This window comes from Pteropus alecto, unplaced genomic scaffold, assembly GCF_000325575.1.
Source record: "Pteropus alecto unplaced genomic scaffold, ASM32557v1 scaffold164, whole genome shotgun sequence".
NCBI classification, from domain to species: Eukaryota; Metazoa; Chordata; class Mammalia; order Chiroptera; family Pteropodidae; genus Pteropus; species Pteropus alecto.
This window is the reverse complement of record NW_006439568.1, coordinates 14,781,655-14,805,629: the sequence shown is the minus strand read 5'-3', so window position 1 is coordinate 14,805,629 and position 23,975 is coordinate 14,781,655. Positions and strand designations below refer to the sequence as shown.

At 34.4% G+C, this 23,975-nt stretch overlaps 1 protein-coding gene across 1 annotated transcript in view; it reads left to right on the top strand.

The window, feature by feature from the left end:
- The window catches only part of PKHD1L1 (PKHD1 like 1), a 132,682-nt gene that overhangs the window by 74,494 nt on the left and 34,213 nt on the right, over positions 1-23,975 (top strand). The window contains exons 46-59 of the mRNA XM_025050064.1: positions 697-826; positions 2,848-3,089; positions 4,765-4,901; positions 6,320-7,349; positions 8,655-8,846; positions 14,063-14,214; positions 14,968-15,127; positions 15,674-15,845; positions 16,456-16,544; positions 16,860-17,008; positions 18,252-18,381; positions 19,734-19,852; positions 21,925-22,054; positions 23,530-23,703. Coding sequence (XP_024905832.1) covers positions 697-826; positions 2,848-3,089; positions 4,765-4,901; positions 6,320-7,349; positions 8,655-8,846; positions 14,063-14,214; positions 14,968-15,127; positions 15,674-15,845; positions 16,456-16,544; positions 16,860-17,008; positions 18,252-18,381; positions 19,734-19,852; positions 21,925-22,054; positions 23,530-23,703 — 3,006 coding nt within the window. The remainder of the gene's footprint in view (positions 1-696; positions 827-2,847; positions 3,090-4,764; positions 4,902-6,319; positions 7,350-8,654; positions 8,847-14,062; positions 14,215-14,967; positions 15,128-15,673; positions 15,846-16,455; positions 16,545-16,859; positions 17,009-18,251; positions 18,382-19,733; positions 19,853-21,924; positions 22,055-23,529; positions 23,704-23,975) is intronic.

The window sequence follows — 23,975 nt, the reverse complement described above, 5'->3', positions numbered from 1 at the left end:
TTTCATGTGCCTAATTTAGCACTGACCACAGCTCATACTGATTGTCTATGGGCTCTTTCTGAAATCTAACTGTAAATTCATAGTTATACTTTTATATAACTATATTCTGGAAAATTAGCAAATAACAGTAATTTTGCTTATGTTTGAGGTATCAGGGTGACTTATTATTTAAAGGAAGTGTGGTGTGTTCCTTTTTACAATGAAGTCTTCTATATTGCAATAATCTGTCTCATAAATTTAGAATATATAATCACGATATCCCATTTATGATCATAAATGTCCTGTATTGTGTTAAATATATACACTAATGGAATTTTGAGACATTTACACATTTCATTTGTCTCTAGATTATCAATTTAAGCAATTTCTGTCAACAATGACAAATATTATAGGCTTCTGCCCATTTTATCAATAGTATCACACTATGATTTTATTGAGTTCATATAAAGAAGATTGTCATAAATGGAATATATTGGTGCAGAAGGATGTTTTATAAATTTATAGACCCACTCACATTATTATAAACCTGATTATTACTTTTATAAAGCAAGCATTTCTGTTTTGAGAAAGGTATGAAGTACTAAAGTAAAATGAGCCATCCCCAAATCGATCAATCCAGGAAAATATTTATATAAATGAAGCTCTCAATAACCAAGGAAACACTTTGAAGAAATACTGTTTATATCTTGGCTCCAGGTCTGCCAGTTCCTGTGATCTGGACTCGTTTAGCTCATACCGCATGGGCAGGGGAAATGACTTTGATTTTACAAGAAGCAGTAACATGGAAACCAGGAGATAAGATTGTAATTGCAAGCACAGGACACAGGTATGATGTCTTCTGGGCCTGATGATTCTGATTTATATTCAGAGTTTTTTTTAACTATGCAAAGGAAGGATGATTCAGAAGGCCCACACTATTTGACTTAAATTTGAAACTACTGATAAAGAACATGACCAGCCGAATATGTATTTGCCAAATGTTTGCTCACCAGGTGTGTTGATTTCGTTGAATTTACCATAAGAAAAAGTATTAATTTGAACCTATGAAATAAATATTTACAGTAAGTTCTCATTTAAAGTCATAGATAGGTCCTGTGACTTTATGCACAATGACGTATGATGAAACCAGTTTTACCATAGGCTAATCAATATAAACAAAAGTTAAATTCCTATGGCATCTCATCAATATTATAATGAAACAATATTGAATGAAATTATGTTATTCAAGGAACTGCTGTACTAATAAAATATTTTGGTTATTTTTCATGGTTAGGCTCCCATGTAAGATTTTGTTTGAAACAAAAAGCATTCTGATATTAAAAGTCATTTGAAATCCTCTCACTGAGCGCTTTAGCTAAATATATTAATGTATGCAAAAATGTAAATGAGCTTCTTTTTTGGGGTCACTAACGAATGTGGTTGAAGGAAGCTAGTGAACTCTTGTTATCTTACATTCTTGGCAGTGGTTCCCATGGATCAAAATTGTTAGTAATGATTGAATAAAGGGAAAGAAATCATAGAATGAGTGATAATTAACCTAACCTTAATTTTGTAATTCAAACTGCTTATGACCCTCAATTTCTGTTTAATTATTATTTTAGCAAATAAATAAAAGGAACAAAACTAATATAGCTACACCAAGAATATTGGGGAGAGGGAACAAAAGAAGCTTTATTTTTGCTTTATTGTCCAAATTATGGATAATGGCAAAATTGGATGTCAGAGAACAAATAGTAATTTATGACAAGAAACAGCTAGATTATGTCAAGGTCGTGACTCAATTTAGAATTAAAATTCAAGATGGCATTTTGAGTTTGCCATTTTCCAAGTTAAAAATAGACTTGCAGATGTTAGGAAGAGTTAAATATATATTTAGCTTTATAAGTGATGGTTTTTTTCTGTCTTTGGAAGAGATTTTAATTATATAATGGCAAAATAAAAAGCAGCAAAATGACAGAGATTACTAATAGAATAGAAAGTCCTCATTCATAGCTTTTCTGTATGAAATTGAAGAGTAAAGTTAGTATTTAGCATAAAAATACTAATATTTTAATAAAAATATTTTAAGAAACAAAATATTTTAATAAAAATATTTTAAGAAACAATAATTAAGTTTCCCACCAAATCTAATTTATACTTCACTATTTCATTGGTAAAAGCTATCTGAGAGTTTGTAAAGCAATTGGTTAAGAATACTATTTCAAAGTCAATCTGTTGGGTCCATCTCGCACCAATACCACTTACTAGGCTTGTGGCCATATTATTTCGCTTCTCTGTGCTTCAGTAACATTGGAATGCTATTAGTATCTATCTCAGAATTACTGTAAGAATTAAATGAATTAATATGTATAAAGCACTTAGAGTAGAACTTGGCTCAAAATAAGTGCTATATAAGTGTTAGCTATTATTACAAAGGAAGGAAAGGTGTATTTAGGCACACAGAATATAAAAAAGAAAAAAAAGTGCTTTTTAAAACCTTCTCTAGAGAAATCTCTGTATCCTCTTATCAAAAGGAATTCAGTAGAGCCCAGCGCAAACCCCTTTTCCACACCACCTATAGGATGTTCTAATGAATAGATCTTTTGACTACAGTTCTACAGAAATTAGTGAAGTTCTATGAACAAGTGTAGCTCTTGAAAAATATTTAATTGAAAGGTGCCTGTAAAATTTATTCAGTTGCTCTGAGAAAGTAAAACACCATCTTCAAATTCCTCTTCAGAGTATTGTATGACAAATAAAGTTTCCTGTTTTATAGACAAAGTGTACAACATAGCATAAAACTAATACACCAAAATAATGTTATGTTGATTTATATTAATTTTGAAATTTTTTGTTAAAATTTTATAGACACAGTCAACAAGAGAATGAAAAAAGGACCATTGCATCTGTGTCTGCCAACGGCATAAATATAACACTAAGTAATCCACTGAATTACACACATTTAGGAATCACTGTTACTCTTCCTGATGGGACTCTGTTTGAAGCAAGGGCAGAAGTTGGAATTCTTACAAGAAATATTTTAATAAGAGGATCCGATAATGCAGAGTGGAATAACAAGATTCCAGCGTGTCCTGAAGGATTTGACACAGGTAATTTTAGCAGCTATAATGTGACAATTTCAAATGTTTCAGACGTTGTAAAAATATTCCCTTGAGGCAAAATTGCCCCCATTTGAGAAATGCTGTTCTAAGATATGCTCTAGTAATAAATAAGTCCCAAATCTCAGTGATTTAAAATGAAAGAGGTTCATTTCTCAGGTGTGTAGTATGGGTCACAGAGGCACTCTGCTCATTGTGATTATTTCAGGATCTAGGCTGTTGGAAGCTCCATCTCAACACAGGCCTCCATAGTCTCTGAGACAGAAGACAAGATGGCTGGACTGTAGAGCACCAGCAACTAATTACTTTGGTCCTGAAGTGGCAGGTGTCTCTTCTACTCAGGGGCCATTAGTCAGAACTGATTTTGTAGCTATGCTTCATATTAAAGAAGAGAGTTAATGCAAACCCTGGTACACCTAGAAGTGGAAGAGAACTGGATAGTGGTGAACTGTAATGATGTTTACCACAGTGTGTGTGTGTGTGTGTGTGTGTGTGTGTGTGTGTGTGTGTGTGAGTGTGTACACACTTGTATATAGCACAGTATATTTTACAAGTCTCTTAAATATTTTATGTAATCACTAATACCATCACAATCCTGTAAGCAGTTAAATAATAGATACTGCTTAAATATAGCTTTTTCTTCATTGAGAAGTATATTTTTGGCAAAGTTCATTCGAGACAATGTCAGATGTCCTATGTTCTGATTCCAGTTGTCAACCAAGAAGAAGTTTAGGCTGTAATAAAGGATGAAAAGCATTTATTTGAGCAAAGGATTACAATTCCAGAGACACAGATTCAGCAACCCAAACTGTGTTCTGAGAACAAAGAAATACAAGATTTACAAAGGCAAAAGCCACAAAATGTCACTCTTTCATGCAAATGAATGATCGCTGGCTAGCTTAACAGGGATTAGTTTGTTCCAATATGCAGACAAGGCTGGTGAAAACTACAGGGAGGAAGGTCGAGTCCATGTGTCTTCTCGGCAATTGCTCTAGGATGTTTATGACCCCAAGATGTTTATGGCTCAGCCTTGAGCTGAGTTTAGCAACAGTTTAGCAACTTAATAGCAGCTCGAGAACCGAGGCACAAGATGTACAAAGGCCCCCTTCCCTAATGGCCTTCTGACTCTATTTTAAGTGATTCTCTTAGCAGTGCTTATTCCGTTTAATTTTTTCCATTATCACAGTTCATCTGCATCAAGTCTCACAATGTCCATTAAACCAAATTGCGTCCTGTTTAAAATAAGAATACTTCCTGTTCTACCTACTTACTACAGTTACAAGAATTAAGTGAGATAATGCATATTCTAGTGCTTATACAAGTATAAGATTGCACTAATTATGTGAATCCCCAAATCTTGGGGAAAAGCTTCACAAATTATAAAACATAATACATTTATCAATTTTCATTCAACCATTCGATTATTTCTTATCTTTTAAAAAATATGGTAGTAAGTACTTTAAGAAATGCAAGATAAGACACGATACTTACCTTTCTCATTGTCTAGAGGAGGAAAGGATGTGAATGCAAATAATTATGTTCCAGAATGAGGTTAAAGTTTTATGTTAATAAAAAGATATAATTTGATATGAGAAAAAAATCTTTATGTAATTAGAGGATTTTGATATGGTTTTTCTTTATGATGTTTTAAAAACATTTTTTAAAGGTGAATTTGCTACACAGACATGTCTCCAAGGAAAGTTTGGAGAAGAAATTGGAAGTGACCAGTTTGGAGGCTGCATTATGTTTCATGCGCCTGTACCTGGTGCTAACATGGTAACTGGAAGAATAGAATATGTGGAGGTAAGAAGCACTATTATTAAATGACAATAGTTTGCTCATTCATTATCCATGTAATGAATGTGTACTGAGTTCATGCTGTTTGCCAAATGCTACTTATAATCTGGGAAAGGAGATGCGCCATTTTAATACACCCAGTTATTCACCCGTTTAATCATGCCAAATTTTATTTCTCTGTTTTTTCATACCCCTCCTCAAATTCATCAGCAAGTCCTATCCACTCTGCTCACAAGATGCTATATCCTGAATCCACTCTCTTTCCACCACCTCCACCTGATCCCTAACGCCACCATCACCTTTCACCTGGACCGTTGTGTTTCTCCTAACTGATCTTCCTGCTTCTACCCTTGCTCCAAAAGAATCTCCACACCACAGCCAAAGTAAAAAATTTAAAGCATAAATCAGATCTTGTTGCACCCTGCTCAAGCCCTTCAAGGCTTCATATTACACCTAAAAAAAAAAAGTCCAAGTTCTTTCTACAGGACCCACAGGATTCGTCCCCAGCTGGCCTCTGACTTTATCTCCTGTGACTTTACTCCTGGTTCATGCCGTGCAGCCACATAAGCCTCCTGGTGTCCCCAGACCATGTTGAGCACATTCCTGTACCAAGTTTTTGCACTTGTTCTTCATTCCGCTTAAATGCTTTTCCACCAAATACTTGTGCAGTTCACACTCTCACTTCAGTTCTCCTCAAATGTTCTCTTCTCAAAGATGCCTTTCCTCACCAGCTTTATTTGAAATAGCTGCCCAAACCCCTGCTTTCCTTTATTTACTCATAGCTGCTAACATTTTATCTAATTTTTGTTTATTTTTTATCTCCCCTCTAAAACATAAACTCAATTAGTTCAGAGATTTATTAAAAGAAACTATAACAGAATGGTTGATAAGAACACTGACTCTGGAATCAGACCAACTTGGGTTAAAATGAAGCCTTTTGACCATGAACAAGATACTCAGCCTTTCTAAATGTCATTTGTTAGTCTGTAAAATGAAGTTAACGATAAGTGGCTACTTCATAGGATTGTGGTAAAGACTGTGATCAATCACATATGACACTTAACTCAACATTCAAGAAATGTTGTATAAGAATAAAAGTGAAGGAGAAAAGAAGTGTTTTCTTTTAAGAGGTTTTATTTTGCTAACATAAAAGTTTTGTAATAGGCCAACATGAAAAGCAGAAGAGTCAAAGATGGCTTTTGTTCATTCATTAATTCATTTGTATCAACTACGGGCTGTTATATAACAAATAAAACAAGGTAGGCTGGGGGCCAGATGTTTTCAAATGACAAACATGAACAATATAGGAAGTATAAATGCATTAAAATAATATAAAGTTGGAAATTATATTTAAACAAGAAATATGAGCTAGATAAAGTCTGTGTCTATGCGATCACTAAATAGCTGTGATCTGGGCTTGACAGGTCTTCCATGCTGGCCAGGCTTTTCGGTTGGGGAGATATCCGATACATTGGCACCTGCTCGGAGATTTACAGTTTAAATCTTATGTAAGAGGCTGTGCAATTCACCAGACCTATAACAGAGCCGTTACTATCCATAACACACATCACCTTCTGGTTGAGAGGAATATCATATATGATATCAAGGGAGGAGCATTTTTTATAGAAGATGGTATTGAACATGGCAATATCCTGCAATATAACTTGGCAGTATTTGTACAGCAAAGTACCAGTCTTCTGAATGATGATGTGACTCCGGCTGCATTTTGGGTTACCAACCCAAACAACACCATACGGCACAATGCAGCTGCTGGTGGCACTCACTTTGGCTTTTGGTACCGAATGAACAACCACCCCGATGGGCCATCCTATGACCGAAACATTTGCCAAAAAAGAGTTCCTCTTGGAGAATTCTTTAACAACACTGTTCATTCTCAAGGTTGGTTTGGAATGTGGATATTTGAAGAATATTTCCCCATGCAAACAGGATCTTGTATTTCTACAGTGCCAGTGCCTGCGATATTTAATTCACTCACTACTTGGAATTGCCAGAAAGGAGCCGAATGGGTCAATGGAGGTGCCCTTCAGTTCCATAACTTTGTGATGATAAATAATTATGAGGCTGGAATCGAGACCAAGAGGATCCTGGCTCCCTATGTTGGAGGATGGGGGGAAACCAATGGAGCAATGATTAAAAATGCCAAAATAGTTGGTCATCTTGATGAACTGGGAATGGGGTCTGCATTTTGCACAACGAAAGGCCTGGTTCTCCCATTTAGTGAAGGCTTGACTGTATCTTCTGTACACTTTATGAACTTTGACCGTCCCAACTGTGTAGCTTTGGGAGTGACATCCATCACTGGAGTTTGTAATGACAGATGTGGAGGTTGGAGTGCAAAATTTGTTGACATCCAGTATTTTCACACACCAAACAAGGCTGGCTTTCGATGGGAACATGAAGTGGTACTGATTGATGTTGATGGTTCACTTACAGGTAATGTTATAATTTCTGATAGAGTACATTAGAAATGTGTTTGTGTTAACATAGAGTTGAATCGCCGAAGCGGACTCACTTGAATCACAGATCTTACCAAGTACCAAACTTTGCTAATGACTTAAGGATATAGGTTAACACTAGGCAGATGAGACATTCTTTTCTGAAAGAGCCCCAAACTGTTAGATGCAGCCTCCAACTATGTTTTTTTTCCCTGCATTTGCATTTTGGTTTTGAATTAACAGCAAATTTTGAGCAATGTGTATGGAGGTATTGATTACAAAAGGAAGCCATTTCAGTTTTAGAATACTTCCGTTTTATACTCAGTTAATTACACAGATAAGAAACTGCTTACATGGCTACCCAAATTTTCCAGTCATTTGTGCCCCATAAATGTATAAATTCCAGGTTTATTTACATTAGCAATGTAGACAGATTGGATATAGTCTGCTCAAATACATTAAAGGGAAGTAGTAAGTTACAGGCCTGCTGTTAACCTTTTTCTTTCCAATCTAAATTCTGAATTTGAAATTAGTTTAAGGAATATGTTAACTCTAGGTTAAATTTTCTTCTTTACCATTTCAAGTTCAGAATGTGTCACATTTTCTGTGTTCATAGTTTATTCATAGTTTCTAGAACAGTGTTTTTACAAATTTCTAATGCTAAAAACCTGTCTAAATGAGACAGCAAGTGAGATAGATAAAGAGAGAGAGAGGAGAGAAACTGCATAATACTTTAAAAGAGAGTGAACTACAGATATTAACAATTTACTTTTGAAAGACTTTGAAAGGTGGAAGATTTGTCTCAATATTCAAACAGACTGAGTTCTCAACTGTAGTTGTTGACTTCTGTCTCCTGTTCCAATGGTGGCCTTAAGGGGGAGAACACTTGGATGGTTCTAATATACAAAGCTTTGTGTAACTTTATTAGTTCATTTAATTTGGCTTAGATTTTAAATGTTAGTTGGCAGTCCTTGGTTAAGAGTACAGGCTCTATGATTAGACTGCCTGGATTTGAATTCTTCTGTGTATCTCTGACCAAGTTACTTATCCCACTTCTCATCTCCTACTTTGGCTCTCATGGGTGTTTCAGCTACATACGCAATTAACTCTCTAACCAAAGGGTCTGCTGCAAAGCCCCCGTATGAAGTCCTCTTGTTCCATGCCACCCTCCAAAAATATTTGCCAAGACTTTTAGATTTTATTAGCAGTACTGTGGGTGACAGTATTTTTATGTTGCAGACAGTTTGATTTTTTAGTTTTACAACATGAAATAGGAAAGATGTTGTGCGCGTTCGTTTCCTAGGTCACCAAGGTCACACAGTTGTTCCACACAGCTCATTGCTGGACCCTTCTCATTGCACGCAAGAAGCCGAGTGGAGCGTGGGGTTCCCTGGGTCTGTCTGCGACGCCTCCGTCAGCTTCCACCGACTAGCGTTCAACAAGCCTTCTCCAGTGTCTCTGCTTGAAAAGGACGTGGTTCTCTCAGACTCTTTTGGTAAGTGGAATAGAATAGTTTAAACCACTCATTTAAATATATTTTCCTCAATTTTTATCATCATCTTCTTGAATTGTCACTCATTGTTTAGAATATTGGAAAAGCATAATATTTATATGTTAGAAGCCAGGCAGGAAACAAACAAACAAAAATGGGCATATGAGGAATGTTGAATAAATGCATGGATCAGCACGATATTCTGTTGATTAAGGAACTGCCAGCCAATATTATGACACAGAGCAGGAAGGTTGACAAAGCCCTTGGAGCAAGATAATAAATATATACCACTGTTCCTGCCTCCAAAGGCAGATGCTTTCGATTATCTGTACTGATTGAAATGAGTCGTGGGAGCATTTACTAGGTCTATAGCTGCATACCAGTGCCAGAGACTATTGATGTACTGGTTTGTTTCAGAAAAGTTACTGTATCTGGAACACTAGGTATGCTTAACATCTTTACCTGACTGGACTGTATTAATTTACTGTCATTATTTATGATTCATCTGGCTTTGGCACCAGCCAAACCAGCAAGTTAAATGGTGTTGTGGTGGGAACTCTGATCCTTGCATCTCCCAGATCTTTCATTATGGCACTAATATCTGCATTTCCCCCAGCAAGGTTTTGGAATTGCTTTTAGTTTATCTTGGTAAGGGGGTGTGGAGGCATGGTGTTTAGAGTATTCACTCAACCCTTCCGTCTAGATTTTCTCTCATTCCTTTAGTTAGGGAACCAATGTGGGAATTCTTCTAGTTACTAAATATATCTACTCCCGTTATACCTGATCTAGCCTGCTCTGAATGGCTTAGATCTATATATCTATCTATTTATCTTTCCATCCATTCATTTAGCCATCATTTGTCTAAGAGTTATTATTCAAAATATCTACAATTAATCCACTCTCACATATATTGTTTCGGTGGACTACAGATTTTGGAAAATAGAAAAAACATTCATAAAGATTTGCTAAACAGGTCATTATTGAATATAGTTTTCTACATTTTTAATGTAAATCTAAATGATGTAGCTTTTTGATAACAGTATGCAAAACTATAATAATCAAGGTCTAATCTAAGCATATAATAAGGAACCAAAAGTATAGAAAGAGACTATCAACAGAATCCAGGGGCACTTATTTCTCCTCCTGTACTGTCAACATTAAGTATTTTTCTTCAATATATTGTAAATACATTTATAATGTTACTTAAAAACTCTATCAGAATATCCACATTTAATGATATTTACAAGGCAGAAACTTGCGATTTGAAACTAAAATCATGAATCTTAATCTATGCCAAATAAATTTTGGAAATCTGTAGCATGATTATACCAGTCACACTATGGCTGCTAAAATTACCCATGTCAAATTAATGAGGGAATGCTGGAATTTTGTGGTTCTAATCCATGTTATCAGATCCTCTTATTAAAATATTTCTTATAAGAATTTCAAGTTCTGCCCTTCAAACAGAGTTCTATATTCCCACTATATATTCTCACAGAGTTCTGTATCTATTACTACTATAACCAGAAGATGAGTCATTGGCCTCACTGGACTCACTTGTGAGACTAAGTGGAGATGCAATCTCTTTTCTGGCCTTCATAAGCTCCCACTCTGGCTGGTAGACCATGTAAGCACAGTGGCTATTAAGGTGTTTGAAGATTTGTATCAGTTCAGAGCCAGGATCTAACAACTCTTGGAAAGTCTGGACAGTTTCCTCTCCTTAGTATGCAGTATCTTCATAAATGGTCACAGATTCCTCCCACTCAGTGAGAAAAGGGTGCTCCCAGTCTGTGAAATGGCTAGGATCTAGGAAATAGGTAAGAAACAGTGAATTTCCACTTAGGTAACTTGAATTACCATTTTAGTCCCCCAAGACATATAATTTTTCTTTCTATATATACCAAACATCACCTTAGTGTGCTCGCTACCCACGTACTTCATTTTAAGGAACCTCAAGATCAATCAGCTATTACCAGAAATTCCTGCAGATCAGAATATTCTGATTATTCCTCTGGTCAATAGTTATTGTGTTAATTAAACCGACCTATATATCTGATGGTTAAGTGCTACTTCCTGCCACTTGTGGATCCCAATACTCCTACTGAGACCAGGAACCCCAGGTGCATTGCAGCATCCTCCACCTGTATCTCCAGCATCCAGAGAACAGCTACCAAGGATCTCTTCGAAGGGCCAATAGGACAAAGGTGCTGGCCTAAAAAAGTGAGGGGAAGGAACAGTTATAGGAACCCAGACACACACAGAGCTATGTGGAGCAGGCTGCCTGACCGAGGTGTGCCCTTGGTTGAGAGATGCTGGAACCCTCCTACTTCCCCACAGGGAGAAAGTCAGGGGAGGTACTTTGCTTTCACCTTCCTCCTTCCCTCTCTCCTCCTTGTACTTCTCACTGTCTAAACTCGTGGAGAATGGTGGACAGCAGATCTGCAGGGCAACCAGTAAGTATGCAGCACCATTTCTATCATTTATTATAATGATATAAGTCATTAGACTTAATCAAAAGGATCATATACCTACTATCTGAGTTATAGTTACACCCACTGTCTCGGTGGCTTAATGACATAAACTCAGAAACCATTTCTTTTTATCTCATAACTAGATGTCCCAAATGCAATGTTACTTAATCTTTTAGAGACCATGACACAATAAACAGTATTTTAAGCAGAGTATCTATGAATGTTTTCTTTCAATTAAAAATTGACAGGCTAAAACAAAAAGGAACTAAAACAGCAAAAGCAAATAAAATTATTTTCTCTGGTGAGATAACATTTTAGTGTTTTCATTACTATGTCATAAAGTAGTTATGTACAATACACTTTTAATCATTTCCCTAAATACTTTACAGCACAGACGTGAGTGGACTGCACATAAGTATTTGATAAGACATAGTTTAAGATAGTTTTACAGAACACTTAGAAATGTGCAACCTTTCTAGGTAAGTTATTTTAAAAATACAACATGACAAAGTATGTATACCTTTAATTATTCAATTTTGGGGGATATGGTGGTAGTCATAATTTTAAGTTTTTGTTTGTTTATTTGGGTTTTTTCTTTTTGATTAAAAAAGTCTAATATCTCTGAATTCATGAGATCATAACTTCCTTGTGCAGTCTCCCTGTGCCCTCTGGCCTACTCCCTTCAAGAATTAAGATTTTTATTTAATTACTAACCTGTGAACACCATGAGGGCAAGATCTGTAAACTTATCTTTCTGTCACCCACAAAGCCCAACACAAGACATTGCAAATAGCAGGGACTCCATTAAGTAGTGATTTATAATGGAAGTAGTTGTAGTGCTCACACCAAACTCCAGAGCAGAGAAAACATCATGCCAGGCACTCTGCTTTTTAATGTGACATAAAAAATAAATCAACTTTCAATAGGCAAGTTTGGCTATTTTTATTTTCTCTCCATTAAAGTCAACTGAAATGATTTACTACTAAAATTTAAAAATATAAAAATAGATCACTTATTTTGATTTTATATGTATACCAAGTGAATCAAGAGCTCAACAATTTTACTAGATCAGTAAAATTATACACATACCAAAGCATCTCACACATGATGATGTATCTTTAAGTGAATATATGTATAAAGTTAGACCAGAGAGTCAATTAGTTTGAGACACTTACTCATTATGATCCTATTTTTTTAAATGAATGTCAATATCCAAGAATCTTCATTTCAGTCCAAAATGCTTCAAATCAACATACTGAAAATGATTGTAGCTGAAAAAATTTAAGATGAACACAAAGAACTTTGAAAATGAAAGTTAGTTTTACTTATGAAACTGAATTATCAAGAAATGTCAGATTCAAATATAATTCCATGTATCAGCAAACTTCAGTGGAGTTTTATTCTGGCAAAAATAGGAATAAATTCTAGAGAATTTGGTTGATTTTAATTAGCTCTTATATAAGTCAACTATTCCTTCGCCACAGACCATTCTCAACTCGATAGGTGAAACCTCCAATCATTTATTTTCGCTCACATGTCTGAAGACTAGGTTGGCTGATCTAGGCCAGGCTCAACTGGGAGGCTTTGCTTCGAGGTGAGGATCCAGTGGACTTTGCTCCTCCCCAGTTCAGGTTGCTCCACATGTGCTCATTGCAGGGCTCAGGTTGAAGGGAGAGCAGGTACCTGGGGGAGCCTCATTTCATTGACAATGCAGAGGCCCAAACCACAAGCTTCCTCCAGGAAGCACTCTTTAAGCCTTCGCAAATGTCAATTCTGCTAATATCCCCATGGACCAAAGAATTCAATCTATTCTGCCCTGAAGAAGGAGAGAGGAGTGAATTTGCTAAATGATCCAAATTATAGCTCTTCTCATACATTGCAGATTTTTTGAAACTGTCTTTTAGTGCCTCTGCTCATAGGCCTTTCTAAACTAATTCATAAGCCTAGGAATGAATGAATTTGTACCCCCTTGATACTGGAATTATTTTTTTGCCTTATTCCTCCCCCCAAAATGATGACAGTTTATTTTATAAAATTTGATCAGAGATGAAAAGAGAGAGAGAAGGGAGAGAAAAATATAGAATATAGATAATCACAGATCTTTTCTTTATATTGTAAGAGATCTTTTCAAATCTTTTACTGAAGTTGTTAGGCACTCTCTTATAACCAAAGCATTACTAAATTATATAGTTTTTCCCATAACGAGTAGTTCAGGTCCAAGTTCATCACTCTCAAAATTTAAGGTATCGTGGCCAGTATTTGTGGTATGTCTAGTTATAGCCTAGTTCCTTAAGAATTCTAAATCAAACTTTTCACTAATATTTGGTATGCAGATTTTGATTCACTCAACAAATATAGGAGAATCTAATAAAGAATCAGAACTTATGTTTTCATACATTGCAAATCAATTATTAAGTTATTAAAAGAGTAGAAATGGAATTTATTTTAGATCAATGATATTTAAATAATTGAATTAATATATTTAAGCATTTCTGTCATCATAGTCATAATTGTCATGTTTCAATTTTTTTTTTTTTTGAGAAAGTCATTTTATGTTTCAGTTAAATGTAATATTAAACATTGGAGCCTTCAGTTAAACAAAGACTTTAGAACATGAATAATGAAATGCTATACAAACCTCTTTAAACTTCCATAGACTAGACCAATATTTTACATTTATTTTCTTCATAAAAGGATGAATTTTCTAGAGGTAGAGATCACTATTATTTGTTTTATGTTCTCCTACAGGCACAAGCATTGTTCCCTTTCAGAAGAAACGACTGACTCATATGTCTGGATGGATGGCTCTCATTCCAAATGCAAAGCACATTAACTGGTATTTTAAAGGTGTGGATCACATAACCAACATATCATATACTTCAACATTCTATGGATTTAAGGTAAACAAAGAGCTATAAAATCCATCTTCCAATAATTATGATTGTGTATTACTCAGTCACAGCCTACATCTCAGCCTTACACCAATATGCCTACATTCCACAACCCACTCTAAATCTAAGAAGCAAGCCCAAGAAAGGGGTCCTTGTTTATGGATGAGAAGTAAGCGATCTTTCTGCCATATTCCCATAGTACTAAGCTTATGCTCTGTTACTGTTATCATGATAATAACTAACACTTATTGAGTGCTAATAGGCCAAGTCCTGTGTGCCCACCACCCAGCCGCATCTGAATCTAACATTCTTTGAATGTTTACCTTCAATTTTTTTTAAAAGAAATAAACATTTTAGATGAAGTGGAAGTAGCCTGTATGGGTTACTCTGATCTCATTCCATACTCTCCATCTCTAATGGTATCCAGTATCCTGAATTGCGTGTTTTCATCTCCATTCATGTTCTTCTACTTTATACTACATATGTGCAGCCAACAACAACAAAAAACCTAGCATTACTGAAATAAATATTCTCTAAAAACATACATATATGTGCATGTTGATATATATAAAGGCTTTCATTGCCTTAGTGATAAGAGTTAGCATTATTGCCGTAGATGTGTAAAATGTTAATAAATGTAAGTTGAAAACTAAAACCAAAACTTAAGTCTTAATATAGAGGCTAATTATATGTCACCAAAATTAATATATATGATACAGAATATTTACATATAAAACATCACTTTTTTGTAAACTTTTATAGGAAGAAGACTATGTCATCATATCTCATAACTTCACTCAAAATCCTGATATGTTTAATGTTATCGACATGAGGAATGGCTCCTCAAATCCTTTGAATTGGAATTCTAGCAAGAATGGAGACTGGCACCTTGAAGCAAACACTAGTACTCTATATTACCTGGGTATGTATTCATTAGGCAGAAGTGATTATTTCAGCCAAGCGTTGTCTAAAGGAGGAGAAAATTGTTTAATGGACAAATGTGTTATACAGTACCCTGTACATAGAAGAAGTCAAGAAATATTTGTTGAATAAAAGGACTAGAGATAAAATTTATGCTGGAAAAAGCTTTGAGTTGAATTAAAAACTTATATTTTATGTTTGGAGATAACATGAACACTCTTAAATATGGTCCCAAAATTTATTTCATAAAATTAGAGAAAATGAGTACAATGAAAGCTGTTGAATATTTTGTTTTCATTCTATTATTTATGTTTCAAAAATAAAAATATTTATGAATAAATTTTGTGTTCTAAAATATTTACTTTTATCAAGATACTTTGACTATATGCTTCTCAATAAGATGTGCATTTTGTCAGAATTTCCTCATACCTGTTCCATACATTTGAATTATATCATTACTATATAAAGAATATTTTCAAATTGCCATGATTTTGTTTACATTCAAATAGCCTGATAATCATATTAAACTGCTTTGCTTCACTTTCAGTGTCAGGGAGAAGTGACTTTGATCAGAGCCAGCCCATTTCTGGGACCCTCGATCCTGATGTGAAAGACGTTATCATTAATTTCCAAGCTTACTGCTGCATTCTTCAAGATTGCTTCCCTGTACACCCCCCATCAAGAAATCCAGTTCCCAGGAAGCGACCAGCCACATATAAGTACATGGGCCTTTTGATTGTTAATATCTTCAATAGCACTTGACATAATCCTTTTCATATGCCATTCCTGGGTGAGAAAATAATGTCTCCCACCTGCATGGTGCCTCGTAGGTCACAAAGCACTTCCATACTCATTAATTCCCTTGAGCCTTATGAGAAAATGGAAAAATCTCACAAGAATTATGTGTGTATGTTACCGGTAATCTCAGACTTACAGAATGTTAGATCTGATTTATTAGACCAATTCCCTTCTTATAGAAGTGAAGCCCAATGGGTTCAACTGAATTGACTGAGATCACAAAACATCTTGATGACGCATTCAGAGCAGCAAAATTAGGTTATCACAATAAGGATTTAGTGGCAGAAAAAGTGATTCAGACTGTGGATAGAAAGGAAGTTTTCTTCAATGGAGAAAAAACTGTATATGTAGTTGCATGTGTCGAGTATGATACTAATTGCACATGTTAGCTTGTCTACTTAATGGAATTACAAACTATTTAATTTGCATTCTATCATTCCCAAAGCATCTAGTATAGTGCTATGCCCTAGGAGATGGTCATTAAATATATAGAGATAATACTTAATGAAACTATTTCTCTTCTCTTTTCAGCTTATGGTCAAATGATTCTTTTTGGCAATCATCTCGGGAAAATAATTATACCATACCTCACCCAGGAGCAAATGTGGTTATTCCTCAAGGTAAATACATAAAGAAATAAAATGCTTGTGTTTATGCAATATTAAGATAGATGCCACAATAGTTATTATTCCACCTTTACGCAGCACACCTTAGGAAAGAGCAAATGTGGAGATAGATTCTATTATTGTGTCCTGGATACCAAACTTAGCCGCTGGGTTTTACTTGGACTTGAACCTGAATATTAAGAATTATAGATTTTATGGGAGAGACAAGAGTCAGTCATTGTGTGGAAAAAAGGATCACAAATTTCAAAGGAGGACTCACTGATAAGATTGTCAATATTATATTTCTTATATGAAAGTATCGTTTTGTAGGAACATGGATTGTAGCAGACACAGATATTCCACCAATGGAAAGGCTCGTTATTTGGGGTGTTCTCGAACTGGAAGATAAACATAACGTGGAAGCTACACAGTCTTCTTACAGAAAAATTGTTTTGAACGCTACCTACATATCACTGCAGGTAAGAGTATGGGTCTCATAATTTATGTCCTTATTAACCAAATTCTGAGATGTTGAAGATTTATTGAAAAAAACTATAAGAAAGCATATTCAATTGATGTGAATAAAAACCACAGCTGGCTCTAGCCCATGAAATGCGAGCTTCATATAAGTCTAATACATTTCTGCTCTCTTTTATATTGTGGACTAAGCGTTCCTTAAGGAGTAATTATCATGCTATTTTTGAGTGTAAGGTTCACCCATTTTCAATCCCACGTAGAATATTTGTGTTATTAGGTGCAGCTAAACTCACAGTTTGATTTAACCAACAGAGAATCCCCGGGAGTTCTGGAAAAAAAGAAAAGAAATTTTAAGCTTTTCTAAAAAAGAAAAATAGTATTTATTAATGAATGGACATAGATGGAATTATGAAAACGGAAGCAGACTAATAAAAATATTTCAGTAGTTTGGAACAGTCACTTCATTCTCTCAGCAGACACAGATGATCTTGATCGTGTAACAATTTAAGCAGTTTGTCAGTCTTTCATTATTTTTCATAAAAAGAATGTCCTAACCAAAAAACTATTAATCACCATAAAAAAATAAAAGTATGCAGTAGGTTTTCTTTGGTAAAACTAAGCTCTTAATGCTTTAAAGATGTGTAATATTTTGGTTATATGCATGAGGTTTAAGGTAAATTAAAGCTACGATTGAATAGTTTGATAGTTGGATAACCTTGGGTAAGTTGTTTAACCGCTTTTAGCATTCGTTTTCTCACTTATAAAATGAAAATAATACCAAGTCATCAGTTTAGTGTAAAGGTTAAATGATGTGTGTAAAACCTTACACATTATGCCTGACATAGAATCAGCAAGCATTTAATAATAGCTGTTATTAATAATGATGGCTCATAAATGGCATAACTCGGATAAAAGTAGAAGAGTTTATTTTATATATGTCATATTATTTTAAAATACAGTGTAATCTGTTCAAACAGCACTAGTTTAAGTCTTAGGAGTCTCAGTTTTAGGTCCAGTTCTGACAGTAAGTAGATATTGATTTCGACCTTGGAAAAATTGTTTAAATTGCCTATCCCAAAGTGTATGGATTAAATTAAGGTCACTTCTAGTTATAATACTGTTCTTTGTATAACAGAATTCATTCATTTTTACTAGGGGAGGCTTCCAGTCTTCCTAATTCCTTTTTTATGAGGGAGTTTTTCCTGCTCAGTTTTTAAGCATTAACAATTTTCTGCTTCACTGCAGGGAGGCAGATTAATTGGTGGCTGGGAAGATAACCCTTTTAAAGGAGAATTACAGATTGTTCTTAGAGGTAATCATTCTACTCCAGAGTGGGCTTTTCCAGAAGGACCAAATCAAGGATCAAAGGTCTTAGGTATGTGTTTCCAGATAACAAAGATGTCATTCATATCAGTTTTAAGAATCTACTTTAAAACATACAGCACTACAGTACTTGTTATCAGTTCATGATGTTAAGGTATCAGAAACATTTATAGACACTTATTTATAGTAAAAGGTTGTAAAAGTAGAATAGATTTTTAAAAATTAAATCATGTCACATTAAAAGAGATGTGTATATTTTAAACCAAAATGTACTTCACTGCAAAATTAACATTAACAGACTCCTCTTATGTATATTATTTCTTGAGTCTGGTTTTCTTTATAATCTTTCATTTATGTAAGCAATAATACTTTGCATATTTTAGTGCTTTTCTCCTGAAAGGTAATTTTCTTATATATTACTACATTTATAGTATTAATAATCTGTAAATAACTAATAACAGAGTCAACTGATCCTCAGTTTTAATTTACCAGTTGCATTTATATGGCCATACTTATTTGAGCCTGGAAAGCAAATGACCTGAGAGGGTTGAATTTTGTCACAATAAATAACTGCTTTTATTAATGCTACTGCAAATTTATTTAAAAGATACATAAGATTATGTGCTGTAGTTTCTCTACTGTATAATTTCTAAAACATTAACAATCAGTAAATAAGGGGATAAAAAATGGCTTCAGATTAAATTAGTCAGCTTTCCTGAGACAGACAAATTGTCTTAAAAAATATATACATTTGCTTTTATGTGTTTATTTTTTACTTCTAAAATAACATTTCAAGCAACACAGAACGATATCAAGAAAAATATTAAGAAAAAATATACATCTTTCCAGTTCTACTCCCCTTTGAGGAAACTAGTATTAGTTAGCAATTTTTACATGTCTTTTTATGTTTTTTATCTATGCCTATATTCATATTACGTATATTGATTTGTGGTGGTAGTATTGTGCCTTTTACAAAAACATAGTCAAACTATGTATATTACTATAAAATTTTCTTTTCTCATTTAACATACAATGGATATCTTTCCAGATCAATACTTATAGATAACACTCTTCCTTTTTATAGCATATTACATCATGGTATTAGGATACTATTATTTACCCCATAGTTCTATTGACATACATTTGGATTAATTCTGGTTTTCTAATATTTTCAGATATTGTTGTAGTAAGCATCTTCATTCAAGTGTCTTGAGTACTGGCTTTAATTTCTAAGGACCAGATTCCTAGAAGTGGGTCAAAAGGTCAAAGCCCTGAGATGATAACCCCAATTCATTTCATTCATTCTAAAATGTTTAATAGCTTATTAAAATGTATCAATGAACTGTTTTATTTTATACTCAGTACTGTGTGGTGAATAAGTAGACGTGTGTTTTTCTTCTGCAGGGGTGTTTGGTGAGCTGGATCTTCATGGAATTCCACGTTCAATATATAAAACTAAACTCTCTGAAACTGCAGAGGCAGGTTCCAAAGTGCTGTCTCTGATGGATGCTGTGGATTGGCAGGTAGAGGAAATACTAGGTGGTGGAAAATGAATACATACAATGGATCAACTTAAAAAAATTTCTTCTTTATTCTGATAGACATTTATTTCTCATATGATCAACCAGATGACAAATGTATATTTTGCCATCAGCTTGTCCTCAAAACACTGACCTGATAAACAGGCATTTAAAAATTGTGGTCTCAGAGGTGCTCCAGAATATATAAAGAATATTATGTACATATCAGTTATGAAAAGGAAATATGAAAGTTTGGGGGGAAAGAATTTTGTTTATTACAAATCCTTACAAAACAGAAAATCAAATTATTTTAAATACATTTTATTATCTTGGTTATCTCTTCTAATTTGTGATTTTATATGTCAAGCATTTGGAAAGAAAACAAATCCTGATACCCAGTGATTTTCAAATAATGACTGTTAAATGAGAGATTTTGGTAAAATGTGAGTTGTGGCAATTTCTGTCTTTACTGATAGGTGCGCATAGTCCAGGGACTCACACATTTTACAATTACTCATTTTAATGCTAGAGAGTCAGGGAAATCGCTGAGTTCCTCTTCTGAGCTCTCAGGTCTCAGCCAGTTCCTCTCTGCTGAGAGTGAGCTTTCACTTCACAGAACAGAGAAAGGTTAGTCTGAGTAAATCAAAACAAATCATGAAACATACAGGTTGGTTCTTTTAATGTAGCTTAAAATCAGTAAATAGAAGGATTTATTGGGAGGCATTATCACCTACTTACAATATATTTTTATTTGAAAGAGTTGAGGCGTGATTACTTTAAAGAGGAATGAAATGATTTCAGTATTCCTGTTATTTATCCAATTAATGTTTTCTGCATATTATTTATCCAACTAATGTTTTGTTAATATTTAACCAAGTATCAGATATTCTAAGCCTTGAGGATTTAGTCATGAAGAAACTGGTCAAACTATAGTAGAAATTGCACTGGGGTGGGAGAGGCAAACACTAATGAACTAAATGAAAAATGTGTTAATTTTGGATTATAATGTGCATGATGAAGGAAATAAAACAGGTAGTGCGATAGGCTGCCATGGTTGAGGGTAGCTGATAACATTGAATAGTGTGGTCGGAGAAGGCCTTTCTCAACCGTATGGTGGAGTTTGGGACATGCTATCCCAAAATATAAATTCTGGACCTGTTACTTCAAAACCCTGAATATTTTAAGATGACAGAACTTGAGAAAGAGCCTGTGCAGAAGAGAGTTTCTATTTTCCCCTGAAGCAGGTCATAAACCTTCATATGAAGTGCCCTCCCTTACGCAGCAAAAAAAGACCATCCTTATCTCTGAAGACAAAGGGACACAGGGAGGAATCTGAATGAACAAGCCTTGCTGGTTATCCCAGTTTATTGCCCTTAACTCATACTCTATCACATTTTCTCACTACTCTCCACTTTTCATCAAACCTATCATAAAAATGCTCAGGTTTAACAATTTCTTCAGATCTTCATCTCTTTATGAAGGCTTCCATGTCACATAAAACTTATATTAAATCAATTTATATTTTTTTCTCTTGTTAATCTGTCTTTTGTTACAGAACTTAGAAGAGTAAAGACAAAATTATTCTTCCTTCCCTACAAGTAAATTTGAGCAGAGAACTGGATGAAAAGATGGAGTTTATCATATTCAATACATAGATTCTAAAACTTGTTCTTGCTCTTTAAGTTTTCTATTTTTTCTCACCTTTTAGGAATATCAAGTGATAGTTAATTGTGTTAAAAAAAAATTCTTGGAAATTTAAGTCTTAAGAATTTTGTCCTGACCAGTTTTTAATAAAAATATGAATATATTACCTTTGATATTAAATTTTAAATGTATATAGCCTGTGATTTTATTAAATTACTGAATTAAATATAAGGAAATGCAGAGATAATTCAAAATTTAGAATTTTTAATATCAGACAAAAACATATTTATTTTAGAGACCTAAATGTATTATTTATTCCCTCTGATAATATGATTCTAATCAGATATAAATTAAATTAACCTAATAGTTGTTAAGAAATATAAACCTATTTTTTTAATTGTTCTTGTATTTGGCACTTGAATTTTTCTAAGGAGGGAGAAGAGATTGTGATAACAACCACGAGCTATGATTTCCACCAGACAGAAATTAGAAGCATCATTAAAGTCCTGCATGATCACAAAATTCTCTTTCTCAACGATACCCTTTCCTACACTCACCTCGGTAAGTGACTGTTTTTAACCAAGCAGATACATAATTAAAATGTGTTGAAGTATTCGCATTTTAGTGCTCTTCTCTGTAAATACAATATCTTGATGAAACATCCCACAAATATTTCAGAGTAGCTTTTCATTCAGATGGACACTGGTACCCAAGGAGTGCTACTATTTATATGTGGGCTATGTAGATTCCCTGCTGTAAGCATTCTCTCATTCTGTGTCAAATATTGAGCAGAGACCTACTGCATTACATTCTGTGGGATAAGCTGGCTCTTTTAAGGAGGCTTCCAGGTGATTCTTATACACACTAAAATTTGACAACCCTTGATCCGAGAGCATCTTTGTCCTGATTTGTTTCATTGACACATTCCTCAGCAGTAACTGCATTTAGACAAGCCAGATGGTAAAACCGTAATTCTCCAGGAGAGAGGAAATTAATCAGAATCATCTGAAGAACATCTTTCAACCTGTTGGATCAGGGTCTTCCCAGCACCCCAGCCTTTCCCCATTCAACGTGCTGCCTTCATCTGAATCCCGGAAAGTGTAAGCAGACAGGAGTGGAATGTTAGAGAAACCACTCAGATGCTTCTGGTGCTCATGAGAACTCCAGCTTTTAAGGCAGTGTGAGAGCCCGGTGGATATTTGAACTACATGAGAAAGAAACTTAAAAGGACTTTTTAAAGCAGTATTTTAATAGAAGCACACGTGTCTATCATTCTATATCACATACTTTTTTTCTGTAAATCAAAAGGAAAATATTTTATTGAAGAACATTTTAATCATAAAACAAAAAGTGTTTGAAGTTTGACATAAAAAAATAGTCTTTCCTTTAAACTACCAAACATTTGCCTCTGTTTGAAATGTACCTGCTTATCTTAAAATTTTGAATAAGATATCTAGAAATGTAGAATGTATGTTAGGTTATATTTTATAAATCATTAAGATATAAATTTACAGACTATGCTTGCTGTGCTACTACATATTTACAAAGAATTGTGGTTGATGCAAAATACTCCACAGGAAAAGTGGGACAAGCCAAGGTTTAGAGGTCAGGAGAGGTAATATCTGTATGAATCCCTGATACTCCACATGGCTTTGGGCAATTCTGTTACTTTTCTACCTCATTTCCTCTATTAAAATTACAAGAAGTTTCTCAACTTGCCTTAAAACAGTTTTTTCATGTATAATTTGAGGTGATTGCCAACTACCTTTTAGGCAATAACTTCATAATTGCTGATTATAGTCATATTTTTGGTGTCAATAGAGAAATACTTTTCAGTATATTTTATTTTATAAATAAAAATGTATCATAATTTCAGTCACCATTTGTGCATGTTAAAGCATAAAACTAATCAATTCCATGTGTTTGTGTTGACTTTTGGCTTATTAGAAAGCTATGTAGTCTGTGAACTACAAAAAAATGAATAAAGACAAGTACATCTCAGCATGGGTAACAATCTAGCTGTCTTTCTGTTGCAGGTGAAAGATACTACGTTCTGGAAACAGGTCAGAGCTACACATTAGCAGCTGATGTTGGGATCCTGACTAGGAACATCAAAATACTTGGTGAAGAGTACCCAGGATGGTTCAAAGAATCTTTTGGTGCACGTGTCCTGGTCAGCTCATTCACTGAAAATATGATGACATTTAAAGGTCAGTGTGAATTCACTTTATTTTTCGAAACAAAATAGAATGTGGTCTCTTGTATGTTTAGTCGGTTCTTAAATAATTCTCACTTCTTTGTAGGATCACATGTGTTCAAAAAACAAAATTCAACTGAGTAAATTTTAAACATTTTACTGGCTTCATCCAACAATTCATAAATCAGGCAGCATCCAATCTAGCAAATTAAAAAGGAGCTCTGAAGAGTCATACAAAATGAAAGATTTTATAGGCAGAAGGAAAAAGGAACAAAGAAGTTATAA